The sequence below is a fragment of the Myotis yumanensis genome, unplaced genomic scaffold (genome assembly GCF_028538775.1).
Source record: "Myotis yumanensis isolate MYYU_CA2020_CCGP unplaced genomic scaffold, mMyoYum1.0.hap1 SCAF_18, whole genome shotgun sequence".
NCBI lineage: Eukaryota > Metazoa > Chordata > Mammalia > Chiroptera > Vespertilionidae > Myotis > Myotis yumanensis.
Genome location: NW_027223769.1, coordinates 40,266,039 through 40,279,667, shown reverse-complemented (window position 1 = coordinate 40,279,667; position 13,629 = coordinate 40,266,039). Strand labels below are relative to the sequence as shown.

The 13,629-nt window shown below is 61.6% G+C and overlaps 1 protein-coding gene across 1 annotated transcript in view; it reads right to left on the bottom strand.

The window, feature by feature from the left end:
* Positions 1-9,994: 9,994 nt before the first annotated feature.
* The window catches only part of ZNF536 (zinc finger protein 536), a 286,091-nt gene continuing 282,456 nt past the window's right edge, over positions 9,995-13,629 (bottom strand). Inside the window, 1 exon segment of the mRNA XM_070398529.1 lies at positions 9,995-12,727. Coding sequence (XP_070254630.1) covers positions 12,474-12,727 — 254 coding nt within the window. The 3' untranslated portion in view covers positions 9,995-12,473.

The following is a 13,629-nucleotide window of genomic DNA, read 5'->3' as shown; positions in this document are numbered from 1 at the left end:
GACCCTGGGGCCCCCGTGGGAGCTGCATGCGCCTCCCGAGCCCGTATCACCCCTTCATCCTCCTGACTTCCCGCACGCCTGGCCTCCCCGTCCTGTTAGGAGAGTAAGCGGGGATTTGACGGGCGGATCCGTGAGAAATGTATTTCCCTGCCCCCCACCCCGTCCGGGTGAGGGCAGCAGTGGCGGGAGGGGGCGCTGTGCTTTGATTGGACCCCAGTTCGGCTCCCCATCCGCCGTCCATCCGCAGGACACACAGACAAGCAGGTGTCCCGAGGGCCAGGCCGACTGGGAGCCAACACCTGGCTTCAAATACCAGCGTTTCCATGGCGCCTGATCGTCCCCTGGCGACTTGGGCAGGCGGGGCCCGTGCCCAGGGCACGGGGCTGCGCACAGGGGCGGCGCCCGGCAGGTCCCCTGCAATCAGGTGACGGTTTCTCGGCAGCCTCCTCGCTCACACCTGAGAACCCCCAGCCCGCGTGGGTCCGGTGCCCACGGCAGACGACTCCCCGCAGAAACAGAAGCGAACATTTGGGCATCTTTTTTCATGCCCTGAAATCATCTCGTCTTTCCTGCTCGGAGAAGCAGCACTCCCACACCTAAGGGAGGACGCCAGGGCCGCGCCGTATCGCATGCAAATCTATTCTGAGAAGGTTGTGGGGGCCATCTGGTGTCCACGGCAGACAGGGCCGCGCGAGATGAATCAGGCGGGTGGGGAGGGGGGGCTCACTCCTTCTCATCCAAGTCAAAAAGCAGCCCGTCAGCAGGACGAGAAGGTGGGAGAAAGCACCTTATGTTGTGGGAAGCGGATCCAAGCAGAAGAGAAGCTGTCTTCCCAGGCAAAGCGTGAGAGCCGCGGGAAGACGCCTGGGCCCCGGGCTGGGGCGCCCCCTGACGCCGGGCCGCGCGGGGGGCCGCCTCCCTCCTGGGGCCCACGCTCACCCCGCGTCAGGCTCCAGGCGCACAGACACGCTGGCTTCCTGCGAGCCGCCCTCCCTCTGGGCTCGGTGCTGCCTGAGAAATGCAGTCCCTGTCCCCGTCCCCGGCTTTCTATACGGCGCCGAAATAATTCATCAAATATTTGGAATGTGTAATTGAATCTCTAATGCCAATTAGCAAATTACTAATGAAATAATCAGGGGCTTTTATGGTTTATAGTTCGGCTCGAAGTTTAATTCTAAGTGGTTATTGATTCTAAATAGAGTGGAATCCGAGTTGCAAACATTAGGTCCGCGGGTCTGAAGTGGGGAGGGAAGGGGCTGCAGGGCGGCGGGCAGGCCTGGCCGGCCCTTGCGAGCGCAGCCGTGTGCGGCGCGGAGGGGCCCGCGGGGGCCTCCGTCACCCCCAGGAGAGGACACGGGGCACAGGGGAGAGACGGCGGCTCGCCGTGGGGGGCCCGGTGCCACGTGGGGCGGCCGGTCCTTGCTGGCTGGTGGCGGAGCTGTGACATGCAGGCCACCAGGCCGTGTGCCCGGAGGCCCTGGCCCGCAGGCCGCAGGGTGGCGAGGGCTGCCGGGTGCAGGATACTCCGGGGCTGCCGTCTGGAGATGCGCAGGTGCGAACGAGTCCGCGAAGAAACGTCGCCCACGGCAGGCTGGCGCTGCGGTGAGAGGGCGCAGGGCGACCCACCCATGCGTGTGGGGCGGGTGGGGCGGGGGCGGCCGCACCGCGTCTCTGGGGACCAAGATGGAAATGAAGCTTCTAGCGAAGTTGGCGAGAACAGCGTGAGCCGCTTACAGGGAGGAAATGCTCAGATGCCCCTGCCCTTCTGCCTGGAAAGCAAGTGCCCGGCACGCGGACCCTGGGGAGCCTCGGGGACGGCATCAGACAAGCTGACGCCCAGAAGGCAGGACGCTGCTCACCCGTCTCCCCCCTCGTCCCGTATTCAATAAGGTGGGTCCCTTCCTTATTCCTTTACTTGTTCTTCCCGGACCCTCACAGCCTCGGCCCGGGCTGGTCACAGAGGGCCCTCCGGGGCCCACACTGCGCACAGGGCACGGCTCGGGGACTGTCAACGTCAGTGTCTGTGCAGCTCTTGCGTGCGGGGCCAGGCGGGGCCCACAGACCCTCAGCTCGCTGCCCCTGATGAGTAAACAGCGGCTCAGAGCCACCAACCCCAGGGCTGCACAGCCCCCCCAGGACGCCCGCAGCCCCCCGCCCCCCACCCCACGCCCGCAGCCGCCTGAGGGTGAAGACAGCATCGGGAGGTCCAGTCCTGGGTCTCTTTTGAATCTTAGAAATCTCAGAGGAAGTGGGCGGCAAAAGCTGAGTCCCAAGGGAGGCCTGGCCCCCTGCCCCCCCCACCACCACCACAGCCCGAGCTGCCCCACGGCTCGCACGGAGGGCTTGCCTCCTGGCCGACCCGGCTCCCACCTGGGCCAGCCCTGGTCACCAGGTAGACGTGCCCTCCCCGCCCCCCAGCCCGGCAGCATCTGGGAGCAAGTGGGGGGCTGCGCTCCGCACAGCTCAGCAGTGATTTAAACACTCCTGCCGCTCAATGGGGAACCTCGGGTTCCATTAATTAATACATCAATGGGAGCCAATGGAGAAAAGCATGTCTTGTTATCTGGCTTCTCAGATGCTGGACATGGGCTCATTAGCCTTCAGCACACCAGCCGATGGCACGATTTATTCCACACGGAACAGCAATCGACTGGGGGCACTGCAGCCATGAGCACCGCTTGCCACGCACGCACACGGGGCCATGCATGCACACAGGGCCACGCACACACACAGGACACGCATGCACACACAGGACATGCACACACAGGGCCACGCACACATAGGACACGCATGCACACACAGGACACGCACGCACACAGGGCCACACATGCACACAGGACACGCACGCAAACAGGACATGCACGCACGGACACAGGGCCACGCACACAGGGCCACGCACACAGGACACGCACGGACACAGGGCCATGCATGCACACGGGACACGCACGCACACACAGGGCCACACATGCACACAGGACACACATGAACACAGGACATGCATGCACACACAGGACCACACATGCGCACAGGACATGCATGCACACACAGGGCCACACATGCACACAGGACATACACACACACAGGACATGCATGCACACACAGGGCCACACATGCACACACAGGGCCACACATGCACACAGGACATGCAGGCACACACAGGGCCACACATGCACACAGGACACACACGTGCACACACAGGGCCACACATGCACACAGGACATGCACACACAGGACACACACACAGGACATGCACACACAGGACACACACATGGGGCCACACATGCACACAGGACACGCACATAAACAGGACATGCACGCACGGACACAGGGCCACACATGCACACAGAACACACACGCACACAGGACATGCACACACACAGGGCCACACACGCACACAGGACACACATGCACATAGGACACACACGCACATAGGGCCACACACTCACACAGGACACACACGCACACACAGGGCCACACACGCACACAGGACACACACACACAGGACATGCATGCACACACAGGGCCACACATGCACACACAGGGCCACACATGCACACAGGACATGCATGCACACACAGGGCCACACATGCACACACAGGGCCACACATGCACACAGGACATGCATGCACACACAGGGCCACATATGCACACAGGACACGCACGTGCACACACAGGGCCACACATGCACACAGGACACACACTCACACATGGCCACACATGCACACAGGACATGCACACACAGGACACACACACAGGACATGCACACACAGGACACACACATGGGGCCACACATGCACACAGGACACGCACATAAACAGGACATGCACGCACGGACACAGGGCCACACATGCACACAGAACACACACGCACACAGGACATGCACACACACAGGGCCACACACGCACACAGGACACACATGCACATAGGACACACACGCACATAGGGCCACACACTCACACAGGACACACACGCACACACAGGGCCACACACGCACACAGGACACACACACACAGGACATGCATGCACACACAGGGCCACACATGCACACACAGGGCCACACATGCACACAGGACATGCATGCACACACAGGGCCACACATGCACACACAGGGCCACACATGCACACAGGACATGCATGCACACACAGGGCCACATATGCACACAGGACACGCACGTGCACACACAGGGCCACACATGCACACAGGACACACACTCACACATGGCCACACATGCACACAGGACATGCACACACAGGACACACACACAGGACATGCACACACAGGACACACACATGGGGCCACACATGCACACAGGACACGCACATAAACAGGACATGCACGCACGGACACAGGGCCACACATGCACACAGAACACACACGCACACAGGACATGCACACACACAGGGCCACACACGCACACACATGTGGGCCGGCTTCCCCGTGGGCCTGGCTGGCACCGCTGAGTGTCTGCAGAGACGGGCGGGGGGCACCCGGCCAAGGTCTCAGCCGCTCACTGGGCAGAGCTGAGATGCAGATCTGGACCCGACCCACCAACGCCCATGAGTCGTTTCCTGGGCTCCACGCAGATGCGTGCAGGGCCACACGGAACAGCAACTCCCACCCCCCCTCACCGCCACCCCCCTCGGAAGAGGCGGCGTCAACCCGCCACGGGCACCGGCCGCTGTGCTCACAGTGGGAAGTGGGCCGTGTCATCGCTGTCCCAGCCGTAAGAACGCACTCCGTTCCATGGCAGTGTCCCAGGTCGGGCGCTACTATGACGCGGCCCTAACCCAGGCCGCCCTGGAGGCGAGTGCGCAGAGGTCAGCGCAGAGCCTCACCCGCAGCATCGCACACGGGCCCTGCGCGAGGCTAAGGTCCTGGAGAGAGCAGGGGGCACAAGACCACCTGCTAGTGAGCCCGGGGCGCGAAGCCGTGCTGACGGGGGTGGGGGGGCCGGAGCCGGTCCCAGCTCACCGCCTGCAGCCTGGGAGGTTCACGGTGACGGCAGTAACAGAACCTGCCAGGCCCTCCTGGTCTCCATGACAGGAAGAAGCACTGGCCCCCTGGCCCATGTGGCTCGGCTTGTTGGAGCATCGTCCTGAGCAGCGGAAGGTCGCTGGTTCGAATCCCGGTCAGGGCTCATGCCCAGGTTCAGGTGCAATCCCCGAACGGGGGTACATACCAAAGGCAACCAGTCCATGCTTCTCTCTCTCTCTCCCTCTCTCTGAAATCAGCAAGAACATATCCTGTGGTGAGGATTTCTTAAAAATCACAGGAAACCGTGCACACCAGCCCAGACGCCTTCTCCTCCGACCCCTCATGCTCTCCCCCCGGCTCCAGTCTTGCTGGCCTGCTGGTTCCTCTCAGAAGCCACCGGGCGCCTTCGGGCCTTTTCTTGGGGAACACGGACCCTTCCTCTTGGACCCTCCTCCCTCAGCCCCTCCCCCACACCCAGCCTGGTCCTCATGCAGGTCCCCATCCCCCCCCCCCGCCCCCCGGGGCGGGTGCTCCATCTCCTTTCCTGTCCCCCACTGCCCTTTGACCTTGACGGGCACGAGGGCCATCCAGGAGCCGCCGTGGAAGGAGACGCGCCCCCAAGCTCGGTGGCGTGTGGCTTCCTGGGCCCTTCCTAGGTCATCAGCTCATGCCCGGCCCGCCGCTGCCCGGCCCGTGCCCAGCACACCCCCCAAGGCAGAGCACGATCGCTGACGGCTGAGCGAGGGATGAGGCAACTCGTCGACCAGGCTTCCTGGGCCGTCAGGGTCACAGCGGCACCTGCTGGGTCAGGGGTCAATGCGTCCCTTGCTCTGCGGCCACTACCTGCTTCAGGAATCACCGAGCCACGGCAGCTGCCTTGATGTGGCTCTGTGAGTGACACCAGAGGCCTCTTCGGTGCGAGAGGCTGTGCGGGGCCCAGGTCTGAGCTCTCCTGTGCCCTCAGCTTCCTCTTCTCTCTCTTTTTTAAAACTGATTTCAGAGAGAGGAAGGGAGAGGGAGAGAGCGATCGAAACAACGATGAGAGAGCATCATGGACCGGCTGCCTCCTGCACGCCCTTCACCATCCCGGACACGTGTCCTGACGGGGAATCAAACCCTGACCTCCTGGCTCCTAGGTCGCTGCTCAATCACTGAGCCCCCCGGCCGGGCAGCCTTCTCTCCTCCTGGGTAGGTATGTCGGGCACCACGCCCTGCGAGGTTTCTTCCCACGTGAACATGCAACGCGACGAAACGCTGATGGCCCAAAGGGAACATGGGCCCATGTTCAAGGCAAACACAATATTTTAAATGCCTGGTGCCCTGTAGCAGCGTCCACTACCCCCAAGAGGAGCCGAGGAGGAGCGGAGGGCGGCGGGGGTGGGGGTGGGGGGGGTCAGGCTGCTCACTGCTAACAAATGCCCTTGCTCCTCGCCCCCCACCAGGCAGGCAGGGACCCTACCATCCAGCCCTGGGGTGGGAGGACCTCAGGGCTGGGGCCTGGGCCTGTGGCAGGGAGGTGATCCCTCCCCGGCTCCCACACCCTGGGCCCGGCTCAGCCCGACCCTCAGCGCCTAATTCCCGCCATCACCCCCCCCCCCCCCCCCCCCCCCCCCAGGAGCGCCTCTTCACCGTGAATTACTCTGAAGGGTTTGTGTGGACTCCCTGAAACCACCCGTCAGCAAACGGAGACGTGAAAGGCAGTCGGACAGGGCGGTGACCCCGGGTCACAGGCGTCAGAGTGGCCCGGTCAGTGGGGCGGGGAGGGCGGGCGCTGACCCAGCCACGGGCTCCGACCCCCTGTGCTCGCCACGTGCAGGCAGGACACGTGGTACGAAATGAAATGAGTCAGAAGACAGGAGCCCACACGACCACAGGAGCCCCACCCCTGCCCAGAGCCTGCCCTGCTCCCAGCCCCTGGTGCACGGCCAGTGACCAGTCCCCTCCAGCTGGGCCCCACCCGGGGAGGGGAAACACTGCGAACTGCAGCCTCCCAGGCCCAGAGCCCCACGTGGGGCAGGTCTGCTGTCAGGGCTCCCCGGCCCCCAGGTCAGCTAGACAGAAGTGCTGCTGAGCGAGGCCCCTGCTCCCCTGCAGCCCCCGCTGCGCCCCGAGAAAAGGCCATGGAGCCCGGTGAACCCACAGGCCTGCAGCTCTTCTCATGGATTCCCTGGTGACTGACAGCAGCACAGGGGCCTGGCCCCGTGGGAAAGGCCAGCGGAAGCAGAACAGGCAACGCGCCCCCCGCCCCCCAGCAGAGGTGCACCGTGCAGACCTGCCCCGCGGCCCGCAGCTCTGCGCCCCCACCTCCCGCTTCCCCCAAGGCCCCTGGCCGAGGCCGCACAGATCACTTTATAAACAAAGAAGCAGCCAGGCTCTCGGCTGCGGTGGCTCCATGATTGAGCATTGGCCTGTGAGCCAGGAGGTCGGGGTTCGACTCCCGGTCAGGGCACAGGCCCGGGTTGTGGGCTCCATCTCCAGTGGGGGACGTGCAGGAGGCAGCCGACCAGTGATTCTCTCATCATGGATATTTCTCTCTCTCTCTTCCTCTCCTTTCCTCTCTGAAGTCAATAAAAATTATACTAAAAAAAAGAGAAAAAAGCCAGCTCCGATCCGAGGTGTTGGGGAACCGTTGGGGCTCTGGGCCTACTGTCCCGGTGCGTCCTTGACCCACAAACACGACCTGTCACCCTCGACCTGGCGACCCCTCTCCCTCCCACTGGCCGCCTTTCCTGGGAGCCGCAGGGAGACGGACACCCTTCGGACACATCACAGCCGCCCACGTCCTGGGCCCCTTCCTGCCGGGCCCCTGCCCCCCCTCCCAGGCCCAGGGCGCTGCCGGCTCAGGTGGGGGGATGGCTGGAGCCTCTTCCGGCCTCTCCCCGCCCCCCACCCCAGCTCCTCATCACCCAAAGCGTAAATAATCACGCGGCTTAGAAACAGCCGCGGACAAGAGGCCATAAAGCAGCGAAGATGTATTTATGCCTTTATGTCCGAGAAATATTTCCTAAAAACGGCGGTTTTATTTGTTGTGGGTTGAAGGGGGGCTGTGTGTGTACATAACCGCCCCCCAAGTTCTTCCCTGCCCCCCCCCCGCCCCCGCCCTCCCACCCCCCCCCCCTCCCCGCAGGTCAGACCCCGGCACTCGACTTAGCAAATTGATAAGGCTCCGCGGGCAAGCTTTATTCGTCCTGACACGAGCCCATGCCCCGTTATAAGAAGAAGTAATCCGGAACAATCTCAGGTAATTAACACCTAGATAAACAAGCATAAATTCCTATATTGCATTTATTTGGACTACCACTCAAATATGCGTGAACCATGCTTTTTTAATTAAAAGATAAATCCATGTGACACTTAGCTTCAAACTTAATTATTCAGCATAGTATAATAAAAAATAGAGCCCATTAAATGTGTCTCACACTGTATTTCTGTATTAACAGCGAAACAGTTCGGTCGGGGATCATTTAAATTTCCCCTCCTCTTCCCTGGGCTGTGATTTCCCTGGTCGCATAAGCCCTCCCCCTCCCCCCCTCCCCGTCCCCCTCCCGCCGCCCGCTCTCTGTCTCTCTCCTTTCTCTCAACAGGTGAAGAGAGGAGACTGACACGAGCCCTACATGGACGGCAGGCCCGGCCGGGCGACATCTTTAATCCTGCGTGAGGCCGGGCCTTTTCCTCCTTCCCCGTGGAAACGGACCTCGGGGCCCCGGGAGGTGCGGCCCTTCCGCCTGGAGAAGCCATCAGAGTGTTTAAGGCAGATTTCCTGGGGATGGTGCGTGCCGTCGGCCAGGGGGGGGCTGCAGGATACACCGCCTCATGCAGATGTCAGGCTGGGGACGGGGCGGGGGCGGGGGCACACCCCAAACACAGGAGCCGGCAGGCGGCCACGTCTCTGAGCGTTTCCTCCTCGGCCCTGGGTGCCAGCAGCCCGGCAGCTCCGGGGGCAGGAAGAGAAAGCCTGTCCGAGCCGCCCCCGCCTCGGGGGACGGAGCAGCAGGTCCCCGGGGCCGCAGCGAGGACGGGCAGGTGACGAGCGTGTGACTGCCTGTGCCATGGTACCCGTCAGCCAGACCGTGGATCGGCTGTGGTGGGAGGATTCGAACCCCCGTCCCTCACGGCCACACCCCACGCTCCGAGTCCCTGGGCCACCTCTGGGCCTGGGGCATCGTGTCGGTGGCGTTGTGACCCCTCCGTCCACCTCTTCCCCTGAGGGGGCCGCTCCCCGCCTCGCACCGTGAACCGTGACTCACCTGGGCTGTTGGTGGCAGCAGGACTGCGAGGTTCCGTTCACTCCCTGCTCCCGTCCAGCGGCCCCACATTTAAAAGAAGCGGGGTGACTCGCAGGCTCCTGTAAAGGCGGGGGGGGGGGGCGGGGCCTCTGCGACTACAGGTCTCGGGCCCTCAGATCCCAAGGCGGCAGCCGCGCTGACCCACCTGGGACCCAGGACTAACCCCAGGACAACACACCCAGCCCAGCCCTGCCCCGGCCCGTGGGGCCCGCGCCCGCGCCCGCCCCTCCGCCAGCCTCGCGCTGGGCCTCCGCTCCAGCCCGCACCTCGGGCGGCCTCCTGCCTCTGCCCTGGGAGAGGGAGAAGTCAGGCTCCTCCACGATGCGGAGGGAAAAGACCTCCTTCACTGAGTGATTTAAAAAACACCCTTTTACCAGTAAAATAGACCCCTGTGCTTCACATGTCGTATCTAATCTCCGTGATATGAAAAGCGTTTTTTTTCCGAAGGTTTTACCTTATTGAAACTGGTGTCTGCCAGCCTTTCCGGAGACAGAGTTCACGCATGCACATGGGTGTGCATGCATGCACACGTACACACAGCGACATATGCACACACACGCCCGCATGCATGTGTATATATGCACACACATGCGCACACGTGTGTGCACACACACTCACACACACTCCTTATTCCGCACAGAGTCATTCAGCTCAAGCCCCCACGCGCAGGGACGGGTGCCCGGGGTACGGCCGGGCCTTTTTCCCTTTCTCAGTGGGATGGGACCCCGTCCCACCATCCGAGGGGCCTCCCCTTCCCGGCAGACAGACGGGACGAGGAAAAGAGGTTGTTTTTTCAGAGGTAGAGGTTTTATTGCATAAAACACTGGATAGAACGGGACTACTTCAAAGACAGTTTATTCTAACAGCAGAAAGGAAACAGTCATTGCTGAAAAAACAACTTTTAATACTTTCTATACCAGAATAAAGTTCTGTCAACCGATGTATTATCATAATAAATAATGACCAAGAATAGACTTTAAATACAAAGTTGTCTACTTGTTACAAGCATAGCAACAAAACCCTCTACTCTACTGATCTCGGACTTCCCCGGAGGGCGCGCCTCGCGGGGTGCGGGCGGGAGAGGACCAGCATCACAGACCACAGGAGTCACGGGGAGGGAGCTGGGCGCGCGCGCGGGCGGGTGGCGGGACCCGGTGACACGCGAGCCGGGCGCGGCGGCGCGGCGCTGTCGCTGGTGCGTCGGAGGGGACGGGGTGGCAGCACGGGACCAAGTGGGATGAACACACGCCACGACGGGGGCTGTTCCCAGTGTCACACACAGAATTATTATTGCCTGTCGCATCGCACGATGCTCAGAAGACACGAGAGATACGGAGTTCCCAAAGTGCTAGAAATGGAATGTGGCTCTCATTTTTTTCCTGTTTTTTTTTTCCTTTTTACTTTTTTTTAATCTTTTTTTTTTTTTTTTTTTTTAATATATAGATACTTTTTTTTTTCTTCTTTGCTAAGATACCAAAGGCGGGGCAAACACACAGAAAGCAAGCGACCGGCACAGTCACCAAACACAGCAGCGCAGTTAAAACCCTAAAGCTCACTACAGTCGGACGTCTCGGTACCAGCTCGGTCCTTCCTCTAGGGTCATGGAAACCGTTGCATTAATGTATCCACTCAAGTTAAGTAAGGCAGTGAGAACTAGTCTAGAAAAAACGAGAGAGCAGCTGGCCACGCGCCCGACGGTCCCGGTGCGCGGTGGCCTCGCGGTCTGGCGGCCCATCCGGGTGGCGACACCCCCCCGGGCGTGTGGGCCCGGCCTCCTGCCTCGGGAGGGCGAGCGCGGTATGTACATCATTGCAGTTTAGTGCCCGGTAAACTGCTGGAGGCAGAGCTGAAGTGCTTAAGGCCCTGGGTTTTGTCCTGTGCTCCCAGCCTGCGGGGAAAGAGGGGCTTTTTTATTTTTATTTTTAAGTCCGAAGGATTCTGCTTTAGAAGCTGTGACTTCATCGCTTCTCTGCCCCACAAGCAGCAGCACCAGTTCTGGGTCCCTCACAGGACGGGCGGGAGAGGCCGAACCGTCTCTCCATCCCAGCAGATTCAAGAATCACCCTCAACTAGTCTTCCTTAAACCTTTTTTTTTTTTTTAAAGGAGTTAAGTGTTTCATTATTGGCCCTCAGAGTCTCCCTCGGGGTGGTGAAGTGGCGAAGAACTCGATAAATTTGGAGTACCCAATCAGTAGAAAAATCTAAAATCTACAAAAATAGAGAACACGTTTGTTTTACAAAAACAGACATTTTAACTCAAACCGTTTTCTCCATCAGCGGCCGGGAGCGGGGCGTCTGGACTCGCGCTGGAACCCGAACTCCCGCGGAAGCGGTTCCCACGCGCGAGGGGGACACTTTTCCACGCTCAGCAGCCTTCCCTTGCGCCCGATCCTTAGAATCACAATCGAAGCCCATCTTCCCACGGGGACACCCCTTGCCCTGACTTGCCGGCGCCTGACGTGGACAGGGTGGGCTGGTGTTTCTGAGCCATGGTTCAGAGTGTCCCCCTAAAACGCTTTCATTAGCCACCTTCTTTTTTTATGGATCCGAAAATTAAAAATTAAGACAAACCAGAAAAAAAAAAAGCACTTTCCTTGATCCTGCAGTTTGAGCTAAAAATATTTTTAAAAGGTGGGGGGGGGGGTTAACTGCTCATCCCACCTGCGAGGGGGGCGCCTGACCTGGATGCGCTGAGTGAGGCCCGCGTGGGGCGGGGGGGGGGCGACCGGCTCGGGTTTCCTGCGCGGCCGCCTCGCCGCCTATTGATTTCCTGGGCCGCGCACTCCAGCCTGGCCAGCACCAATGCCGCCTGTGCCCCCCTGCACCCCCGCGCGCTCCTGGGGGACCAGGTCAGGGACACAGCGTGTCAGGTTCTGGGGGTGTTTCTGACAGGAGCAAGGACCCCACCTTCCAGGCCACACCAGGGCTCGGGATGGCGTCGCCTTTCAGCTGCGAGCAGAGCGTGGTTTGGGGACAAAGACGGTGGGGCTGGCGTGGGCCCGGCCCCGGGAGGCCGCCTTCCCCCAGGGACGCGGCCGGGAAGTCCTTGTTGCCGGTAACAGCTTAGCAGCCATGGTCGAGGGCCGGGTCTGTTTGAATATAGATATAGATCTCTCTCTAATCTCTCCAACGTCCTAGACACTAGTGGGGGCGAGGGGGGGGGGGCCGTGATCCCCCGATGCAGCGAGCTCGCTCTCCTCCGGGCGCCGGCCCTAAGCCTGGGCCAGGTGGCCGCCCAGGGCCGGCTCCTCGGGGGCCTGGCCGCCCTCCTCCGCCAGCTCCGCGCCCCCCGCCGCCGCCTCGTCCACGCCCGCCGCCTCCGAGTCGACCCTGGAGCGCTTGAACCTGCGGTCGGGGTACTGGCTGTTGTCGAAGGGCATGCGGTGCACGCACAGCACGTGGGTCTTCAGGTTCCCCTTCTGGGAGGCACTGTAGGGGCAGTAGCGGCACTGGAAGGGTCGGTGACCTGCGGAGAGAGAGGCCGTCAGCCAGCAGCTCAGCCCGCGCCCCACGGGGGCCAGGGTCCCCGCCACCCACGGCCCTGTGAGTCACCCACAGTCCCCGCCACCCACGGCCCCTGTCACCCACAGCCCCTGTCACCCACGGCCCCTGTGAGTCACCCACAGTCCCCACCACCCACAGTCCCCGCCACCCACGGCCCCTGTCACCCACGGTCCCTGTCACCCACAGCCCCTGTCACCCACAGCCCCTGTCACCCACGGCCCCTGTCACCCACGGCCCCTGTCACCCACAGCCCCCGTCACCCACGGCCCCCGTCACCCACGGTCCCCGCCACGCACAGTCCCCGCCACCCACGGCCCCTGTCACCCACAGCCCCCGTCACCCACGGCCCCCGTCACCCACGGTCCCCGCCACGCACAGTCCCCGCCACCCACGGCCCCTGTCACCCACAGCCCCTGTCACCCACGGCCCGTCACCCACGTCATCAATATCATGTGTCTTAGGACTTTGCCAAAGGCACACAGCAAAGGAGAGAAAGGCAACCAATCCATCTATTTGGACAAATAAGAAGTTACTAAGTTTCCGAGTCAGAATAACACGGGCAGGGTGTGACAGATCTGCTTATCCAGCCAGAGGCTGTGTTTGTTTTTGATACGTTTTTGTTGATTTCAGAGAGGAAGGGAGAGGGAGAGAGAGAAACATCCATGATGAGAGAGAATCATGGACCGGCTGCCTCCTGCAGGCCCCACACGGGGGATGGAGCCCGCAACCCGGGCCTGTGCCCTGACCGGGAATCCAACCGTGACCTCCTGGTTCCTAGGTCGACGCTCAGCCCCTGAGCCACACCGGCCGGGCTGCTCAGCCTGAGAGTTTAAGGCCGACTGTCCGGGTGACAGGAGAGAAAGC